At 36.9% G+C, this 22,282-nt stretch overlaps 1 protein-coding gene across 3 annotated transcripts in view; it reads right to left on the bottom strand.

Annotated features, from left to right (window-relative positions):
- Window positions 1-837: 837 nt before the first annotated feature.
- OPTN (optineurin) overlaps window positions 838-22,282 on the bottom strand; it is a 25,905-nt gene continuing 4,460 nt past the window's right edge. The window contains exons 2-14 of one of the 3 annotated variants that reach the window (XM_012731408.1): window positions 20,429-20,612; window positions 19,579-19,775; window positions 16,948-17,118; window positions 14,544-14,617; window positions 12,650-12,784; window positions 9,592-9,694; window positions 9,273-9,388; window positions 7,617-7,766; window positions 7,162-7,255; window positions 5,972-6,130; window positions 5,108-5,238; window positions 3,915-3,997; window positions 838-1,780 (exon numbers count right to left, since the gene is read on the bottom strand). In XM_012731408.1, coding sequence (XP_012586862.1) covers window positions 1,653-1,780; window positions 3,915-3,997; window positions 5,108-5,238; window positions 5,972-6,130; window positions 7,162-7,255; window positions 7,617-7,766; window positions 9,273-9,388; window positions 9,592-9,694; window positions 12,650-12,784; window positions 14,544-14,617; window positions 16,948-17,118; window positions 19,579-19,775; window positions 20,429-20,594 — 1,707 coding nt within the window. In that variant the 5' untranslated portion in view covers window positions 20,595-20,612 and the 3' untranslated portion in view covers window positions 838-1,652. The remainder of the gene's footprint in view (window positions 1,781-3,914; window positions 3,998-5,107; window positions 5,239-5,971; window positions 6,131-7,161; window positions 7,256-7,616; window positions 7,767-9,272; window positions 9,389-9,591; window positions 9,695-12,649; window positions 12,785-14,543; window positions 14,618-16,947; window positions 17,119-19,578; window positions 19,776-20,428; window positions 20,613-22,282) is intronic. The other 2 variants (XM_012731409.1, XM_012731410.1) reach the window with 2 other exon arrangements.

Here is a 22,282-nt window from a genome sequence, read left to right as displayed (position 1 = left end):
AATTTAATATTGTAAGGCTTTTTAACTGTGGGACATTTCATTGGCCTATCCATATTTCCTACCAGTTTCTATCTTTCTGTTGCTCTCATTTAAACAAATCTCAAGAATGCAGTATAGCAGATCTTAGAAGGGGCCAAAATTCCTGAAGAGATACCACACTACATTAATTTAGATAAGATGCACACATGGTTTATAAGTCATTTCTGAATTGGCTTGATTCTCTCAAAACAATAGCTTTAATTTAAACTGATCATATGAATTTGCCTTCATTTGAAATCCTTCCAATGATCAAGTAAATGATTTGACCACAGGCTTCATGAGCCACTCACTATTATTTCAGAGTTAAGGTTAGCTTAATTAAATAAAAAAAGTGAAAGATATCCTTAATAGATTAAGTGTGAAACCACTTGGTTTGCTTTTTTATTCGTCATACTATTGAAGTCTATTTTCTCAATTATAAAATGATACAGAAAAATTAAAACTTGAAACTATAAACAAGAAAGTAAAAGTAAAATTTTCATGATTATTGAAATGTCTTTAACATTTTCCTTGGAGTAAAGTGGGGAACTGTTTTAATCTAAATTACTGTTGAATTTATACCATGTAATCTCTTGGCATAAGCATATAATTAACTACATGAATCCTTTTTCTTAAAAAGAGTGTATATTACATCTCATTTTGGGAGATGTATACTTTATTATGACTAAATTCAAACAAACAATATCTTTTAATTCTTTCTAAATTGTTTTAGGATCTAGATTCATTCTAAATACGTCTTAAGCTTATATGAAGCTGAATAAAGAAAATATTTCCTATGAAATTAAACAGTCAAATATGAACAATGTGAAAGTTCATAAGCAAAATTTTATTTTGCAATAATTATTTTTGTGATTATGAATATATATATAGCCTGATCCAGGAAGAAAACTAACAGCTGTTCTTTTTAGAAATTCATAACCTATTTACTGTACAGCTCCATAAACCTGCAGCACAATGAAAGAACAACAATAATTTTCTCTACACTGTGAATGGTTATATGAAAGCCAGTGAACTCAGTACATCTGAGTCATGTATGCCAGTATTTCCTCACTTGTCCAGATAATTAAGTGAAATTCACAGTGCTCATGTGAAAAAAGCCGCATCACAACTCTGGTTAATTACTAAACTACAACATACATACACAACATACATATAGATACACAACCCCAGTAGATTTTTTCCTAATGGATGAAGGAACATAACACTAAAATTTATTTTAAAAAATACTTCAAAGAGATTTACTTGATTAATCTGTGGTGACTTTGTGACTTTTTTCTGCATCCTTAAAAAGTTCTTAAAATTATCAGTGGGGCTTCTTCATCTGATTTCATTTATTCTGTCTCATGATTATTTACTGCATGGTTTGGTTCAGTGCTTACATGAACCAAACATGGAAAAATTACTAAAAGAAGAGTGAGTTGTTAAGGATCCTATTTTAGAAGTTGGTGGAAACCCTCAAAACATGTCCTACTTTAGGACATACCCATTTTCTTGTTTTTGAAAACATAATGAATCAATATATTTAAAGTAAAAACAAATAACACAAAGGTACACCTCTTGGAGGAAAAAATCTGATGTTTACCAACAGTTTGGCGCAGGTGAATAGTCAACATTTAAATGATGCAGTCCATAACATGAATCTGTAATGTGTCTATGTCAGGCAGAACTTCGCCACATTTAGGGCAAGAATGAATTGGAATATTCCGTTGTTGCTGCTGCAGCCAGTTTCTATCCTCAGCTCCTGGGAAAAAGCAGTACGTGAAATGTTATTCCATATTGCAGGCAGTTTTGGTGGCTTGATCGTAATAACAGGTGGTCAATTTTGACATTAGTTAAAAGTTTTTTTAAGTTAATTACTTCAGTTTTAATTGAGTTAATATTTGGATGCCCCATCAGTTATTACTATCCTAGTACACCTACCACTGAATCACCCACAACCCATTGTGCTTCCTCCCTTCTTTTTTCTTATCCTTTCTCCTGCCCTCCCTCTCTTGGTACTTCAGTTCTATAGTCAGCTATCAAGGGTTAGTTTTTAAGTCACACTTTTTAATTGATACCAGTGTGAAATGAATACGGGTTTGTTTTGGTTTGTTTTGGTTTGGTCTATATTTTCAGAGGTAGATACTTCTGAGTACTCTGTATAAGAATATAGACACAGAGAAGATAATGGGCAAGAACAGTGCCCATGGGTGTGTGTGAGGGAAATGCATCTGGCCAGAATCTCCACACAGAAAGGATCAAAGGGGACACAGCTGAGGAGTTGGAAAAATTATTAAAAGTTATTCAGGCAAGTGAGGAAAAGTATTGATGATAATATACCTTGTCATTTCTCCCAATTTTGGAGTTGGACTGAGGTTCAAATCTGAATTAATGCTCAAAATAAGCCTGGACTCTAGGTACATCCCATGCTTGTAAACTGTGGCCAGTGCCAAAAATAACTTCTGGCTCCAAGTGCATCTCCTTCATCTGACTTTCCTGAGCCAAAATAAACCATCTGGATTGTTCAGTCTCCATCCATGTCTCTACATTTCATTCAACACCAAAATGTTTGTTGTTGGAGGAAGATAGTAGATGTAACCTCTAACATGGCTATTTGCTTCTGAGTACTTTTGTTGACTAACATGCAAGGCTTTATACAGAGAAATTTATACATTATTTATACAGATAATCTGTGTTCAGCAAAATTTAGAAGCACTTTGGATAGCAATACTAATCACAAGGCATGACATCTGAAACAGAGAACTTTCTAATGGTTTTTATTGTTCTAAAGGGTCTAGCTATTGTCCTAGATCTTTTAACTTTATTTTGATCTTTAGATTTTATTTTTCACATCTATCATCAAAGATAGTATTTCTTTTGACTTTATTTTGATCTTTAGATTTTATTTTTCATATCTGTCATCAAGGATAATTTTTCCCTTTCAGTGATGTATTATATGACAATGATTATAAATTACACAGTACTCGTAGAGTATTAAAACCATGATAAACTCAGTAGCATCCTTCTAACAAATGTTATGATGCCTTCACTCGAGGAATTAAAATTTGGATGCAATACATAATTAAATGACTATCTGTTACAATCATTGCCAGAATCAGATAGCCTTGGGCTTCATGTACAGTTATGCCCCAAATAGCTTTGCTATCCTGGGTTATTTAATTCTGGCTTCTGTAAAATGGCAATAGTACTTCATGTCATTTTGTGAAGATCGAATTAGAAAATGTACAGAAAGTGACCAACATGGCACCTGCACACAGCCATCTCTCAATGAGTGGTAACATTATTATATACCTCTAGGTAGTCGGGGAAGACATGCACTCTTAGGAAATGTATTTAGTAGAGCACTTAAATACATATTTATAAGATGTAAACTATAAAATAGCAGGTAAGTACTAAAAAGTACTTTAGAAATTTAGGATGGAAAAGTCACATTCTGTTCGGATTTTGTCAGTGGGAGTTGAGATGGAATTTAAAGATAGGTAAGAATTCACTAGAAAGGGAGTGGAGGAAGGCTGGCGTATAATGAGGGAAAGGCACATGAGGAAGGCTGCCACATGAAAAAGTCTGGGTGGGTATACAGGCCTAGGACAAATATAAGGAGTAGGGCATGATTCAGCTGGTTAATTTCTTCAGGGAAAGAGAGTGAGAAAAGGTTAACAGCTTGGCTATGCCAGGCCAGTGAAGAGTCTGGTGTGGATTTAGTAGGTGATGGATGGAAGTCAGGATACTGTGGAAATAGACTGATAGTACTATTTTTGTTATTTGTTTTTTAGTGCTATGTTTTTGATAGTTTTATTTGGAATTCATTGTTTAGGATAGTGTAGAATTTTTATAGCATCTTCTTTGGAAAATAGTTACTCCCTAAAATGACTCACCTCTTTGAACAAGATAAGCTTGCTGGTCGGAGTCACTGGTTCTTGCTCCATGGCGGCTCTGCATTTCCATCAAGGACTGCCTACTGGGATGAAAAGCAACACTATATGTGATGTTCTAAAACCCTGAAATATGACAACATTAAGCACACAGTCAATAGAAGTAGGAGAGGGAAAGAGCTGAATTAAAATGTTGAGGTTAAAAAAACAAAATTTGAGACTAATCTGAATTTTAAATATTACTGGCACTAGGGTAACATGTAGTAAAAGTAAATAACTATTATGATAAAGAAAATCAATTAGAAAAATATAACCTGCTTCTAAAATAAGACTTCAGATTACACAGAAGTAATTAAATCTGCTTACATATATAGAGCTCAAAATCACAATGTATGTAAAGTAAGTTTCAGAATAGTATCTACAATGATCATTTTGTAAGTTAAGCAAAGAGAAGCTATCTTGTTTTAGGATATTATATTGATGTATGTCTATAAAACAGATGAGCATGCTACCCACTGAACTCTAGCAACATGAGGGAGGGAAGAATGAATATAATGTGGGAACAAAGGAGACTTCAAGTTCATCTATTTAATAAAAATATCCTTAAAGCAAATAAATGGTAGCAACCATAAATTCTGGATGGGGTGCATATTGGTATGTGTTTTATTTTCTGCATTTTCATATATTTAAAATATTTCTCAAAATTAACATTTAAAAATGTATTTTTTAGCAGTATTTAACACTAGGTATTAAAACACTAGGACTATTTCATATCTGCAAAGGGTACGATATGACATAAGAGCATATGATATCATGTTTTTACAACTTTTGTAAAGAAAAAGAGCTTAATCATCCTCTGAGATGCAAATTTGTAAAGTGTTCTATATACTGTGGGTGTGAAACAAATGGTGAGAATTTGAATTGGTCCTTCTTATTATAGTATTGAAATTAGGTCTACTTAATTTATCAAATCAAGTACATGCCATGACTTCATGCACCTGTCAGCAAACAATGTAATATCTGATGTAAAAAGAAAAAACTCTGCCAAATGTTGCTGTGAGCCACTCTACATGACAGGAACATGGCCTAATGATGTGAACTGAGAGTGGCTCTTACTGCTCCTGTTGGGAAACATAGTTGAGAGGTCACCACTCCACAGCCCATGCTGTGCTCTAGTCTCTCCTCTCTTTATTCACCTGCCTCCATCTTCAAAAGCATTGTTTTCTTTCAACAAAATTGCCAGCTGCAATGCCAATTGCTCTTTTTCTTCATGAATCTTCTCTCTTGCAGCTCTTTCAGCATGAAAATCAGAACAGTAAACCTCCATCTGTTAGAGGGGAAAAAGGAGACAGAAGTTACCACTTCACTGAATGTGAATCTCTACAGCTCACTGGTTGATATGGTGAATGGGAGCACTGCGCCCTGACAGACCTTATAAGTGACAGGTACGTGCTCCTGCTAGAAACCAGTGTGTGTGTAAAATGTCAAGTTGATTATAAAATTTACATGAGTATGAAAAAGGGGAGGAAAACCTAAGGTGCTTTTGAAGCATATCAGGGAGGTAGGAAGATTTACTGTACCACATATCAAAATTCTTGATGCTTTTCTTTTTAAAAGTTTTATTTATTTATCATACAGAACTGAGGTACAGGCCAGAGGTGCAGGTGCAGTGAGAGGATTCACCAGAATGAGTGGGAAGCAGAACAGGCAGACTGACGAAATAACCTGCTGAGGGGAGCAGCAGGCAAGACAGGAGAGGTCTGCCGTGCCATGTGGATCACCTCTGGGGCAGGATTAAATTCACACTTGGAAGTGGCCTCAGCCAGCTTTGCAGTGCTGAGGTTTAACTTGCTGCACCCCCAGGGAGGGGCAGCCCCTGATGCTTTATAGCATATCAACACAGTAGTGCATCAAAGCCAGGACCATAAATAGCTTGAAAAAACTTATGTATTAGTGAAAAAATATAAAATAAAAAAAGCATATTTTGAACACCATCATTTTCCCATTTGAGGGTAAAATCAGGGTGTCCTCATGCAGCTCATTTTCAGAATGAAACTGACCTGTGCCCTCAGGACTGCCATGGTCTCCAGGTCTTCCTCCTGTTTTGCGATGATCTGTTTCATCTCATCCATTTGCAGCTGCTTGGAAGCCAGGGCCTTCTCTGCCAATTCCAGCTTTTCATTTAATTCCTGCAGCACCACCTTATCCACTTTTTCTGACTGAAAAGACAAATTTAGTCTAGTAATTTGAAATAATTCAACCTACCTTAATAAAATGTTAGGTGAAGATTTATTTCTTTAAATGGGTAGCTCTAAACTGTTCTTTTAATTAGCAATTATAACTTATAGCTTGCATGTAACTTCCTAAATTATAACACTAACTTTAAAGATCCACTAAAAAATAAGAGAAATAATAATAAACCCCAATCTCAATGAGGTTGTAACCTGCTGATATTACTATTTTCCACTCACGTTACTCTCACTTGGTGAAGTCAGTGAAAACGAAGAAATGTGTATTTAAAATAAAAAATATACTAGGTCCTAGAGAGGAAAATGTATACTTAAAAAAGTGACAAAGGAAAATTATAAGGAAATAATTCAAAGACCCCTTCTACTTCAAAGCTTCCTTGTTTTGATTTATTTATTCCAGCTTTTGTAAGACATGGCTGACAAAATTATAGATATTTAAAGTCTACATGATGACTTATTATACATACACACTGTGTAAGAATTCCCCTTGTCAGGTTAAATGAAGCATCCAACACCTCATATATCCATGACCTTTTAATTATCACAGCATGCTGGGCATTACTGAAAGGCTGCACCTAGTTCTCTGACAACAGACAAGCAAGCCTTGCACTTCCCAAGCAACAGACAAACCCTTTGGCCCCAGCTACTGGGCTCACTGTGTATGTCACATAGTAAACCTTCAGGTCTCCTTCAAACTCACCATCAAAAATGCTAAAAACTCCCTGATGGTCAGACATCAATACCACCTACGTATACAAAATGCACTATATTCCTGTGGAACATCAGATATTATAATATTTAAACACAAGAAATCAATTACAAACTGAAAAACCTCCTTTGAAACAAGATTTAAGATTAAGGCAACTATATATAAAATGCTCACAGTTTGGGTTACTACTAGGCTGTGGAAGTGACTTCTTTTTCTATGAGTACCTCTTTTAGTTCCTCTATTGTTTTCATTCATAACTAGCATGTGAAAGTAATTTTTTTCCTATAAGTACCTCTTTCCTTTTTAGTTCCTCAATTGTTTTCAATGAATTATTGTATTCCTGGAGAAGGTTGTTGTGTGTCAGTTGTAGAGTGGCCAATTTAGACCTATTAAAAAAGAAATTAAAAAATGGAATCTTGTGGAAAATATCATAGAAACTTAAAGTCTGGTCTCCCAACATTCTTCATGATTGCAAGATAGCAAACTCTCATCTCTCCTACTTTTATCATCTTATCACCTACTAGCATTTCTTAATTTCAAGGAAAACTGTTTTTCAAAAAGTCAAGAGACTAATTTCCATGATTTTGTTACATTAAAACTGAATTTGTTTCTCCTCAGAAAAGTCTCTTAGTATGCTTTAAAATAAAGGAAAAAATTTTAGTTTATTCTCAAGATGTGATTTCAATCTTTATAAAAGAGCCATCCTGCTTCTTTTAGTAAATAGCTACTCGATCTAGGCATACTCACTTTTCATCTTCTGTTTTAGCTTGCTCCATTTTGATTTCTGATCGCATGCTTTCTACTTGTAGCTCTAACTTTTTATTATTATAGACAAGTTCTTGCTTTTCATTCAATTCTGATGGAGTTGCAGAATTTTTCCTTTCAAGGGTCTGACATCTAAGAAAGATCAAAATGCATGAGTATAAATAATGCTCCTTCATTCCTCAGTGACTCTTAAATAAATCCAAAGATTATGGGAACTTACAAAGAATATTAGCATTGCATTTTTTTTAAAGATTTATTTATTTATTCATATAGAACTGGGGTACAGGCCAGAGATGTGGAGGGTGAGAGGATTCACCAGAGACAGAGCAGGGAGCAGAACAGGCAGATCAACAAAGTACACTGCTGAGGGGAGCAGCGGGTGGGTCAGGAGAGGTCTGCGGCGCCATGTGGTCACCTCCCGGGCAGGCGGGAATCGAACTCATGCGGGAAGTGGCTTAAGCTTCTCAGTGCTGTGCTTTAACCCGCTGCGCCACAAGGGAGGGCCAGCATTGCATTTTTAAAGGATTTAACAGTACAAAGCAAAATATTTTTCCTCCTTGTTTCTTTACTGGACTTAGCAATAATTCCAAATCCTTATGCCTAAATCACAGGAGCTACTGCTCACCTGAGTGACTGATTTAAATAGTCATATAAATATGTTTTTTTTTTTATTTTAAGATATAGACTGCAATACTAACTGGTTAAAACTGCTTCTCACATAGTGATCCATGAGCATCTTTACTATTTCAAAAGTTTATGGGTTTTGTTAAGCTCCAAGATTATGACTTCTAACAAAGATTCAATAGCAGAAAAGGAAGTACTCTAAGTCTTCTTAAAGGCCAGAAAGACAATTTCAATATAATAATAGCAAATATGAATCAATTATAGCCAGGTGCAAGATACTAATGCCAAACATATTAAACATTTTCTCATTTAATATGACATTATGAAATGGGAATTATGACAAACATTTTATAAATGATAAAACTGGAGCTCAGAGAGGGTAAGTTGCTTGCCCAAAGCATTAGCACGAATAGGCTCTATCAGGTACTATAATACTGTACAGACAGCCATGGTAAGTGAGATTCTAAGGAAACATAAACTTGTGTATTGTGCTGGAAATGTGTTCGCGAATAAATTAAAAAGAATATCAGCTTAGCTTTCTGAAGTTTGGGGGGATATCTTATATCCAGAGATACAAGCAAAAACAGAACTCTCAATTTATATGTTAGCCTTCACAATTGATTGAAAAAAAAATATATATATATATATATATTTTTTTTTGCTAAATAAAACTCACTGGAGTTCTTATACTTTACAGTTTCTTTTATGTTTTTTTCAAATCAATGTTGTCAGCCCTGGGAACACATAGGAAATCTGGCTCACAGCGCTTTACAGGTCCTTACAAAACTTAGTAAATAACCCTAACAAGCAGAGCCAAAGTCCCAAGGGCCCCACTGGCCCATGTTACTGCAAACAATTCATATCTTAACCTGAATATTGGTATTATATGAATTTATTTTTTAATCAGGTCTATTTTCCTTTTAGTTTGTAACAAAGTAAGAAAACTAAGCTTTTACATATTATGTAAAAATGTACATTTTTCAAAGGAGACTAAAATTCATTGCTTATTCTTACTTTTCTTGAAGTCTCTTCTTTATTAGCTCAGCTTCACTGAGTTTTGTGTGAGCCTCCTGAAGCTCCTTAAGCAGGTTTGTCACCTGAAGGTTCAACATTTCTACTTCACTTCCAACCTGTCACACAGGAAATCCCAAATACATATATGTGATTCTCATCAGAGATCACTGATAGAGAAATACTATCAAAATAAACAGTAGTTAACATGAAAGTTATTTCTGCATTTCTAAAACAAATAAAACATCACAGAACTTGAACCCATCTCTTACATTAGTTTCCTTGAATAGCACAACATCAATCTTAGAATATTAGTACCCACACTTTCTATGTCTTTCTCCTCTTCTTTCTCTTTTTCTGTGCTTCCTTCAGTCTGGGTTTCAATCTCAGAACGATCATTACCCTTTTTTTCAAAATATGAAACTCTGAAAATTACAGATAGTAGAAAAGTTACTTTCCCTTTGACTCCCAAGAGGAATACCAATTGCAGAAGCACTAAAAATAAAATTGTTCAAACTTTGAATAAAGGATCAGGGGTTTTCAAAATCTCTTTGTAGTCATTATATTAGCTCTGGTTTTGTTTTACATCCTAAAATTGGCTAGAATTTATATGAGATGAGTGCATATGGCAGTAAAAAATAGGCATGACTCATTTTGAACATTGAAAACCCTCTCTCTTTTCATGTAATTGTAATATACAGGAATATTTTTTAAGTTTGTGTTTTTGTGCATGTATACATGTATATGTATGTGTATTACATGAATATTTGTGTTCCTTTATAAGGATTTAAAAGAGAAGGGAAGACTTTTTCATTTTGGAATCATTTAATTTTACAAGTGCCTGAAAACAATGCAGTAGCAATCTTAAACCAAATCATAAGCACAGAAAAGCCATCCCAATACAAATACAACAAATATTCAAAGGTGGGAGATAGAATATAGGTGTATATATGTCCAAGCCCCACTAATATTCTTAAAAAGCTATATACCTGTGAGAACAAAGAGAAGGAACCAGAAAATAACAGCAAGGAAATCTGGGGAGCATATGTATGAGTGGGAGCTGAGTTGGCAGCATCAGAAGGCTAGATCTGAAGGCAACATTAGGTAGAGGCAGAGCAGGGAATGCCAAGATGTAACCCAGTTCACACTGTGGCAACACAGTGACACCAGGCACCTCTGGCAGTGGTGATGGAGTCAGGACCCGTTAAAAGACTCGGAGATCATACAATAGAGACTTTAACTAGTGTGGAGGACTTGGGTTCCCTATGAAAAGAGAGGATCTTATACAATACACTGAGAGCTTCACCTTCTTTTCCTATTTATGTCAAGAAGCCTGGCATCCAGAAAAGAACATTCCAGCAGGAGCCCAGCCAGAAGAGTCTCCTCTGGTGAACATGACCAGGGTGAGGGGAAAGATCTAGTTTCTGACATGGGGCTTCCCTAAGGAAGAATCCCAGAGAGATCTCCCCACCCTTAAATCTAATCAACCAACCAAATTACCAGATATTTGAAATAAACCTTAAAATGAAACAGAAAACAGAGGGAAAAATAAAGAACTTAATAATATTAGAACATGCCAGCCCTCCCCCCACCTGCCAAATTTTTAAAAGGAAGCACACTACAACTGAGAAAATGGAAAATAACAAAAAAATCCCAACAAAGCAACCACCATTACTCCCCCCAAAAGGATGATGAAAGTTGTCCAACTCTATCAAAAGCAGAATGGGGAAAAGGAGAAGACAGAGTTCGGAAATTAGAGGCCTGACCCAGGAGATCAATTCAAAATAAGAGTAGTGCTAGAAAAAGAGCGCAGGGAAGAGTTGAAAGTAAGCAATTATCTAAATTAATTCAAGGTCACTTTTCAAGAACTGAAAGGCGTGAGTTTGTAGGATTGAAGAGCCCAAGACTGTCCAGAACAAATGACTGAAAACAAACTCACCACAAAGCACACCTGAAATTTCAGAATACTTGGAACAAAGCAAAGAGCCTTCAGGGAGTAGGAAAAAAACCAAAGAAGCTTGATCCCAAAGATTAAGAATGACAGTGGATTTCTTAGCAATAACACCACACCAGAAGCTAGATACAGTGAGGTAATGCTTTATTTTCAATTTTTGGCAGGTAAATTATAGTCAATGCAGAATTTTATGTTCAGCCAAACTATCCATTATATTTAAAGGGGGTAAAGGAAACAGGCTTCCCCAAGATATTCAGAACACTTGCTCCCAAGACCTGCTACTCTGGCATGTGGTCAAGTGCAAAAGTGCTGCTCAGACCGTCACATTGGATTGTTTTAAGTTGAGATCAGTTGAGGCCCTATATCATCCTACAGGCTCATAGGAAGCTTCTTACTACTCCCTTACTGACCTTGGAGAATCAAGATGGGGGTATTCCCAGAACTATACACAATGCCAAAAGTCCAAGTTACAAAGGGAAAGAAAGATAAATTGGACAAAATGAAAATAATAAATTTTGTGCTGCAAATGATACCATCAGGATGGGGAGATTTGCAAATCATATATCTCACAAATAAATTGTATCTAAAATATATTATGAACTCCTATAATTCAATAATAAAAAGATGATCTATTTTTTTTAAAAGGCAAAGGATTTGAATAGATATTAGTTAAGGAAAATATATGTGGTCAATATTCAAAATTATTAATTACTAAGGAAATAAAATAAAAATCTCATTTTTATATGTGTATACTAGAACCAAGAAGACAGGCAATAATAACAAGTGTGCTGGTATAGAAGTGGTGGAAATAGAACCCTCAAACTTTACTGGTGGGAATTTAAGATGATACAGAATCTGTGGAAATCAGTTTGGTAGTACACAAAATATAAAACAGAATTGCCATATGATTCATCAGCAGTACTCCCAAGTATATATTCCAGAGAATTTTAAAAATAGGTCCACACAAGAAAATGTGCATGAATATTCAGGGAAAACATATTCATAATAAGCAAAAAGTGGAAACAACACAAATACTCACCAATGAATGAGTAAACAAAATCACAATGGAATAATATATGGTAACAAAAAGGAGCAAAGAATTAACATACATGTTAAAATCTCAAATACATTACTCTGAGTAAAAAAAGTCAAGCACAGAAGACCATGTATAATATGAGGCCATTTTGAAATATCCAACATAGACTATTCTATACAATATCCAATATAGACTATTCTATAGAATAGGAGGAATGGCGAACAATTGCTCATCGGTATGAGTTTCTTATTTGAGAGAAAAGTGCTCTTTTATATTGTGGTAATGGTTTAAAAAAATTGCAAATCTTTGAAATGGATGGTTTATATCTTAATTATATCTGAAAAAAGTTAAAAAAAAACAGTGTGCATAGTTAAGTCATGTACCCCATACCTTTCTTTGGCTTCCTTGAGTGCAGTTTCAAGTCTCTCCACCTTCTCATTTCCTTCTCTCAGACAAAGCAGGAGCTGGCTCACAGTTAATTCTTCAAATTCCACGTAATTCCTGTTATCTTTTGCAACAGTGCTCCTACATTGAGACAGTGAAAAGATTAAAGGTTTTCATAAGAAAATGAAGTCTAATTGTAGCATAAAGGAACTGCTTTCGAGAACATTCTCCAATTCTCATTTAATGACTAGACACAATTCTCATTTAATGCTGGTCTTTGGAGACCCAGGGCAACATATCTCAGTGCTTTCTGGTGAAGGAGTGGGGATCATTGGATAGGTTTGCCTCATACTGCATAACTCATTTCCTCTAACGTGTGTCCACAACCCCAGACCACAGGACCCACAGAAACAGGGGAGCAAAGGTAGCCCTCATTTTCAGGGTCTGGCTCTTCTAGAGAACTGGATGGCAGCAGTCAGACAAGGCCCCCAGCATGTGTGGTGTGCCTGTGGTGGCCTGCAGACCACTGGTTTTCCTCCACCCTGAAGAAAGCCATCACATTCTCAAAGCTGTAGAAGAAAATCGATTTTGGTTTCAAATAACTAGAGCAGAGAAATGCAGGCATTGTTGGTATGTCAAATATTGTTCTTCTTTTCAAATATGATTAAATCGAGAGGTTATTTCAATGACAATCAAACAAAACCAGAACCCTCAGGCTACCAGGACTAAACATTCAGGATGCTGCTCGTGCTGCTGACAGGAAGCTGCCCTTTTAGTATAATCTACTCAAGTTTAAATATTTAATAAAGAGCCAGAATTACATCCTGGTTCCCTAACTCCACACACCAAACCTAGAAAACCACTTCTCTCTCCTCATGATATTTTCAAACAGGGGAAAGAAGTTGCTAAAAAAAACAGTGTGGCTAAAAAGAAGAAGTGGTGTTTGTAGGTGGCTGTAAATGAGGAAGAGATGGCTGGGAAACTTCAAACAGGTCTTTCCTCCTTCTCTATACTTCTAGGAAAGCCTTTTGATATTACTAAAAGGAACTGGGAGAAAGGTGAGGAATAACTTTCACTTATGCCAGTGTTCTATCTGCTGAAAGAATATTATTGAATACCTATTTTCTCTCTTTATCCAAGGGTTTGGGAGTGTAATTAAAAACAATAATAACCCATTTTCCCATGTTTTTGTAAGTCTTTCTCTATATTGATTCACCAAGTTAAAGATTTAAAAAACACAAGACAGAAGAGACTCTGTGAGAAATATCCATAAAATCTCTTTTAAACAGATTTTTAAGAGAAAGAAGCTAACAGTCCACCAGCCTGAACATTACTGGATATCATCAATCTCCCTTTTCCGAGTCCCCCACCATTTAAGATCTCTGTGTCCTAATATTTACTTGTGACAGGCCAACTTGGGACTCTGTGGGTAAGGTTTTCTGGGCACTTTTTAGAAACATTCAATGACTGAGCAATAACCGTACTGGTAGAAAAGATTCAAATATTAGCCACCTTTGCTTGCATGAGGAATGAACACGGCAGAGAAAACGGAAACATCTCTTTTATCAAGATAGGCAGCATGGTTCAGGTCAAACAGCACTAGCAGACAAGTTAGGAAACATGACTCTTCAAGTTGAAAATCAGAATGTTTTCAAGTCTGATCTTATGGAGGTAAAACACAACTTGAAATAGAGTGCTCGGGGCTAGCTGGCATGCAGAGGCACCAAACATGTTTATTCTCTGCCAGTTTGGGTTGCAACACTAAAAGGCATTCCAACTGAAGATTCTTGAATGGTCCTAGTTTAAATTAGTAAGTGGCTGTTTGACCTACAGTAGTAAGTCGAAAGGGATAGTCTATCCCAACCAGTCTGTCCCAGAGCCCTATTCTAGCTTCACATACGTGTCATTGGACTCAGTTCTTGTGGATCCAGGACTAGTTTTGATTTCTGTCATTGCCACATCAGCTTCTCCTTCCTGAAAAAAGAAGAAATAAGAGGAATTTAACACTACTTCTACAAGACAAACCCTTTATCAAAAGAGAAAAAAGAGAAGATCAAGAATTTTGATGGTGTGCAACCCAAGGAACCTACCAACATTTAGATGTGAAATGTCTTAATTCAGTCACTCAAATGGAATGGAAATATATCCCTCCCTCACCCTGCCCACCTGTCAGTCAGGAATATAAATATCTAGGCAAAGGTGAAAGTCCTTACCTCTTATTCAGCACAGTCAATCTGACTCTGTAAACATGAAAGCTTATCTCTCTTGCTCTCCTGGGCAGTTCCCCTCTTTCCCAGCTTAAGGTCACACACAGTGAACAATTATCCATACCTTTCCCAGACTTCCTTTAAAATGCAAAGTGCCAGAATTTGCTAAAGCAAAGTTGAAAAGCAATTCTCTGTAGGGGAGGCTCACGAAGGACAGTGAATTTCGTGACCATCTTGGAAAATTTAGGAAACAAGAAAACTAAGACCATTTACATGATATGAAAGACATATAAAGGGAAAATCTTTTAAAAATACACAAGACTGTTCTGGATAATTTTGATTATGTACACTCTTCTGAAGTCCTGGGGAATATTTTCCAGTTCACCGAAGCATGGCTTGAAAAACGTTTACACTAAAAATAACTAACTCATCAGTGAGGGAGAATATTATGTTAATCATGCACTCTAAAGAGTCTCATTTAGAAACCTGATATGCACTTTGGCTTTCTGACTCTTATCAGAAATTTGCAGAATGCTACAAGTTCTTTGATGAAATCTGTATATCATAATCCGTGGTTATTTGCAGAAAAGAGTACTCTAGCAAAATGTCAGTCTTTTTTTCCTGGAAATGCCAAAATTTTCAACTCGCTTTTTAGTTTACTTTAATTATTAATATGTCTAAAATTTATTAAGGGGCATAGATAGCAAGATTATTAAGAGCCATTTTCCAGCCAGCAAGTGAATCAATAAAGTCACACAGATATTTCAAACAGTTTAACAGCTATTTTTTAAAGTAGCTCCCCAAACCCTCTGTCCCACTTATCTACAAGATACATTATTTTTTCTTTCAGAAACACTATTTATTTCCTTTCCTATACAGATACCTACTTTGACAAAGCTAAAATGACAATGTGCATTACAAAAGATTTTATTCCCTCACTAGTCAGTCTGGTTCAGTAGCAATGAAAAGCCTCTCAGTGGTTATACCTGCACACCTGGTATCGTAGGTACAGTCCTGAACTTCACACGTGCCTAGGATAGATAGGCACATACCACTGTGCTTAGCTCACTTCCCCGTGGGATACACTGTGGGTTACTCTTCATTGTGGTTGTTGACACACCAGCTTCAGTCTCTGTTCTCTGGATAGCTGCCTATTCCCTCCAGCAAGAACGGGAAGCCAAAATAATACCTCAACTTACAAAAAAGCACTCCTGCTCTTGCTTTCCTCCACCAATTTTTTTTTCCTTTTTAAAAAAAATTTATAATAGTTTATTTTTTCATATTTTTGTGCATTTTCCATCTCAGTTGCAATCCCCTTGGGTTTCCCATCACCAAATAACCCATGTGTCATCACCATAGTCCAGTGCATTTCCCTCCCCACACTGTTTTTGATCCCATTCTCCACTCCACCCCAAAAAATGTCTCTGGTATATAGCTGTTTGTCATTATCATTATTTTCTCGCCTGTTCTGTTATATTCCTGCTATGAGAGAAACCATCCAGTATTTTTCCTTTTCTTTCTGGCTTATTTCACTAAGCGTGATCTTTTCCAGCTCCATCCATGTTGCTGCAAAAGACATGTGTTTCTTTTTTTTTGGTTGCTGAGTAATATTCCATTGTGTATATGTACCATATCTTTTTAATCCAGTCATCCATTTTTGGGCATTTGGGCTGGTTCCATGTCTTTCCTATTGTGAATAAAGCAGCAATAAACATGGGGGTCCTCCACCAATTTTTTAATGGTTCTCATAACACTTGGTTTGAAAAGAGGATCTGTTCACTGCATTAATCACCATTCTGCTCCCTTAAGTGACATGCTGAACACTGCTTTGAGGCCTAGTCTAAAAATGTTTGCTTTTTATGTCAGCTACAAAATGTCTGATTTGCAGGACATATTGGGGGGAGGGGTTGCAAGGGAAAGCAGTTCTATTTCAGCTATGATTATTCTTACAAGCAGTATGTTACACTTAAAAAGCAAGAGCCATATTGTCTTTTCTGTGCTGACATTTCCTCACTGTTGAAAGGCAGTGGTAGTATTTGTATCAACTGTGCAGGTGAGGTTTTATAATTTGCTTAAAACCAAAACCATCACACTTACAGCCATCCTAATTTCAACAAAGGAGTCTTCAGAGGGACCACTTGAGTTCAGTTTGAGTTGTAATTCAGATACAATGCCCAGCAGATCTGCTTTTTCTGCTTGCAAGCGTGCCACCTGGGTCTTCAGCTGTTCCATCTCCTGCTCTGTTTCTGTCTTGGTGACCTTGGGGTCCTTAAAATGATGAGGAGCAAAGTGAGTTAATGAGCAGACTGAGGACCTGGTCATCAAACTTGAGAGTCCCCACACCCACCAGGAGGGCAATTGCGCTCTACAATAGAAAATTCTAGCTTTTACTTGGCAGCTTATTTTGATATAACATTTAAGATGAAAGTTTTCAATCACTGAATAGCGCTCCATTGGGTATGTTTACCACACAAAACTGGACGGGACAAGGCTAAGTGAAATAAGTCAGAAGGAGAAAGACAAATAGTGGATGGTTTCACTTATATGTGGATTAGAGAAAAATATAAAACCAAAGGGTCAGATAAAAATAAAGCAATGACAAACCCCTGTCATCTGACTACAAAACGAGGAAACAGAAAGGGAATAGGGAGGGGTAGTACCAGTGGAGGGAAGGGGCCCAATGGAGCATTGCAGAAGATTATGGGTGGCAAGCACAGTGTGAAAACATGTACTTGTAAAGGTTTGAGTCTCTAATATCTAAAAAACAAATAGAATGATATAAATCGACTTTACCTTAGTTTAAATTATTTGTACCCATCTCTTACCACTTTTGAACACTTAACCTTTGATGTTCAGGCAGCAACACAGTTTCTCTGTGATGTTGTGCACCTATGTAGTGTCTCTATCCTACTGTCCTAGAAATCTGCCCAGGTTGATAAGCCCTGCTATAATCCAGAAGGAAAGTCTATCTAAGAACCTTTGCCTAGCAATTTGCAGTTTAATGTTAAAAAATACTCTCTAGCGATAAAGCATAAATGAGTTAAGCAGGACAGAAACATTAATTCCTTAGCCTGAAAGATGAGAAACAGGTCTCCAAAGGAAATTCCTTGCTCCCCTCCCCTGTGAGGCACAGAACACAGGTGAGGTCCTGATGCCAACAAACAGCAGCAGCAAAAACAGGTCAGCAAGAGAGAAAAGTCCAAGGCCTTAAGCTCAACCAGGTCAGGAAGCTGAGGGCCTAGATTGTAACTCACTCAAATAGTCCATGAAACAGTAATTAAAGAGGCAGGAGACAATGTGTGGCTTGGGAGGCACAGGGTTGGGGCACAAGCAGATGCCAATGGTTTTATAGTCATAAGCGTCTCTTTTCCCAAGTACTCCATTCATGTATCAGAAGGACTCATTTCAGAGTCCAGCTAGTTGCTTCCCTCAATTAATTGCATGCATTGAGGGAAGAGGTTCAGCGCTCCAGTTTTCCTCAATTTCTCCCAGGACCGGGACCTTTTAGGAAAACCTACAGCAGACCGTTTGAACAAACTACTTCTGGAAGCTTCCTTCTTAGCTCCAAGGCAATATGTTGAAGTCACCTTTCAGCGCACATCCCAAAAGCCAAGGAAGAAAAACAATGTAAGAATATTTTCTCCAGAGAGTAGAAAAATATTTCTATATCTTATCTGATCATATCTTCTGCATATTCTACTTTAACAATAATTAATGAAAGACTCCATTCAAAGAAGCAATTTAATACTCTGAACTATAAGACAAGCCTAAACATCAGGTGTGATAAATCTTATCAATAAAAACATTCCCAACACAAATACAGATTTGTTAAAGTAGAATATTCCAATTGTCCCATGAACAGTTCATAAGATCACTGACAGAAACGATCATCTTTTTCTTTTTCTTTTTCTTTTTTAAAGATTTATTTATTAATTAATACAGAACTGAGGTACAGGCCAGAGGTGTAGGGGGGTGGTGAGAAGATTCACCAGAGACAAAGTGGGGAGCAGAACAGGCAGATCTACTGAGATACACTGCTGAGGGGAGCAGCGGGCAAGACAGGAGAGGTCTGCTGCATCATGTGGGTCAGCTCCCTGGCCGGGGATCGCACTCATGTTGCAGTGGTTGGGACAGCTTGATAGTACTGAGACTGTAACCCCTGCACCACCAGGGAGGGCCTTAGTGGTTCTTTTCATTATTATCTTTGACCTTTACTCACGTGTGAGCATATCTTCCAGGTTCCGATGAAAACATGCCAGCATTATAGCTTGGTACTTATCAAATTGTTTTTTAAAAGTAAATATAAAATGTGAAGTGAGAAATCTATTTTAGACTGAGAGAAAGAACAAGGTAAAAAATTTAAGTTTGGGGATTAGATTTTTTTAAATCTAATTTACAGCAAAGACATAAACTAAAAACTAACATCTGGATAGGGCCAGGCAGAGTCCTTCTGTACTATCTACAAATACAAAAACACTGTTTCATAACTGCAGTGCTCTTTTGACCAGTCAATAGGGTCAAAACTTTACACATTTCTTTCCCCTAACAGAGATCATTCATGGCTCTTAAAATTGCTACTAATCTTCTCAGCAAGAACACTTTTTCAAGACAATGCAAAACATCAGTCTAGTCTGAATCATGAGAGGTTTGGATATATATATAAGTCTAGACAAATACAGATCTACCACAGATATTAATAAAATCAAATCACACCTTCATTCTGCTCACCTCAAATGAGGTTTTCCCTTTTAGTCTCCCAAGTTGTTCTTTCAATTTTTCATTTTCATGATTCAAAGTCATTAGGCGCTCTTTGGCTTCTTTGCTTTGTGTCTCAAAAAAAAGTCGTTCTTCCTTCTGTTTCTCTGTCCAGGCTGAAAGCTCCTCAAATCGTCCTTTCATAGCTTGATTATTCAGCTTCATAGCTTCTGTATGGGGTTCAGAGTGAGGGTGTCACATACCAGGCACAGGCTTTGACTTGATATATCAAAATCTCCCCCAGACCACTTCACCATGTGGCTCTTTATCTAAAGATGCCACATTTGGCATAAGCCCAAGGGTCAGCTGGAAAAAGTCTGCATTGAGAGGACTAGTATTTGTGTCCAGGCAGGACTAGAAGACTTAACAACACTTCTGGTTCCTTAAAGTCTCCCGAAAATACAATTGATTTGGATACCTCCACAATAGCACAATAGCTATTAATCATCAAAGGACTGAGGCTGGTCTCTCACTCCTGGCTTCCAACACATGTCCTGCTACAAGCAGGGGCTTGAGGTATTAGAATGGTTTCTCTTAACAAGGGTTATATTCAGGACAGTCTATAATAGCAGCCTTTCTTTTTCCTTTTAAATGGGCTCTTTTATACTATTTTCTTATGACATATAAAGTGCATTGTATTCTTATCTGTATCTGAGTATAAGCAATGGAAACAGTTTTAGTCTTGCTGAAGTTCATTTCTGTGCTCTACCCCCAGGGAACCAGATAGAAAGAAGGGATTTGCTCTTAACAAGATTTAACACAAAGGTTAAGTTTATGAAATGCCCAGGATGAGTGCAGAAACATAGGCCCAGGTGCTCCTCACCTTTTAGCTGATGGTTTTCAGTCAATAGCTCTTTCATCTGCTGCAACAGCTCCTCTGGGGTGAACATGTCCAGGCTTGGGTGAGCCAGATTAGGAGGTCCATTTCCAGTGGTGTTGTTAGGGCTGTCCCCCTTTTCTGTCAGGCAGCTGAGTGGTTGGTGGGACATGGTGGTGGGACACAGGTCCTGTGGCAAAATTACAAAGTGAGAACACAGCTGTTCCCCCCTCTGCAAGGGGTCCCTATGAGTCCTACAAATCCATCAGCAATTGCTGACATGTATTCCAAATGCTGCTGACCCTCACTGCAGTTACACTGTGCAGTTTTGATTTTTAAACAAAGACATCTATCATAGTGTCTGGGTTCGAAATAGCTTAAATATACCACTTCATTTTGTCGAAGGATCTATGTGGACATAAATAAATTAGATGAATGTATTCTAATGCTACTTCTGTATAACCTAACACTGGGGCAAAAAGAAATCTCTTCTGATGACAACCTGCACACTATGGACAAAGCTTTCCTTTTGCACTTCATAAAGAAGATAAGCCTTTTCATGAAGAACCACAGTCTCTGGATCAGTCACTGGAAGACAGAAGCAAGAGAAGTGCACTCTCTCTGATCTATAAGTGGATCATAACACCTATGAGTGCTCTTGCATTAAAATGCAACCAACATGGGGAGCAGAGCAGAACAGGGTTACTTTCCTACTCACCAGGCGGCAAGCACTCTCCTGCTCACCTGTGACTATGCAGGTGCCTCTCTTTTTTCTCCTTTTCCTAATAAACCTTTTAAAACATTTAAAAAGAAAGAAAGAAAAAGGAGGCAAACTGGCCTTTCTAGAAGTTCCCTGGAACCTGGTGACCTCCTAGATGACCTGACCTGAGATACTGCCGCCTGGCTTTTTCCTAGGGCGACCAGCACAAGAAAGGGGTTGTTGTGAAATTCTTTAATGAGGTTGGCCACTCAGTGAAGTGAAATACATTGATAAAGCATAAAATTAGAGTCTGAGCCCTCTGTGAGTATATGCATTTCACCTATCCTAATTTATCTAGAAAAGAGGTATAATGCTGAAGTAGGCTATTTTTTCATATAAAGTTGGCTGGAAGAGATTACTTTCATTTTCTCCAATAATATAATTTAGATCATTTTGGGTAAAACAATTTGAAGAAGGCCAACTTCTGACTTTTCATAAGATTCATTTTTGCAGTGTGATATTGATGCTAACATTTCATAAAAGTGAATTTTTATTAATAGTGTTTCTGTATATTTTGCAGATGGATACTAAATTTCTAAGTAACCAAAGCAAGAATCCTTGTAATATGTTTTATTTATCAACATTAAATTTCCTCAGCTATTCAGTGACTTAAATGGAAACACTAAACAGATTTTATGTTTTAGGAATCTGATTCTGGAGTTGAGTTTGGTTTCCTTTTACTATATACACTCATCTCTCAATAATTTTTCCAATAGAGGTAGAAGGGTAGGAAAGGGGGAATTAAAAAGGGGAGGAGCAAAAGAGAGATTTTACCCTTGAAAAATTTCAAAGATCTCTTTCCTTTGAACCTTAACCGAGCTGATGGCACATGGGTGAATTGGTGGTGGAAAAGTCCACAGGGATTGCAACTGAGTTGAAAAATGCACAAAATGAAGAATAATGTAAAATAAATAAATACATTTTATAATAAAAATAAATAAATAAACCTTCTCCACGCCTTTAGACATAACCATAATGAGGTAAAAATTGGTTCTTGTTGGCCCTCCCTGGTGGCGCAGTGGGTTAAAGCACTGCACTGAGAAGCTAAAGCCACTTCCGCATGAGTTTGAATCCCGCCTGCCCTGGAGGAGACCACATGG

Source organism: Condylura cristata, unplaced genomic scaffold (assembly GCF_000260355.1).
Source record: "Condylura cristata isolate star-nosed mole 26May11 unplaced genomic scaffold, ConCri1.0 scaffold00030, whole genome shotgun sequence".
NCBI classification, from domain to species: Eukaryota; Metazoa; Chordata; class Mammalia; order Eulipotyphla; family Talpidae; genus Condylura; species Condylura cristata.
Note: the sequence above shows the minus strand (reverse complement) of the source record. Positions and strands in the feature narration are given on the sequence as shown.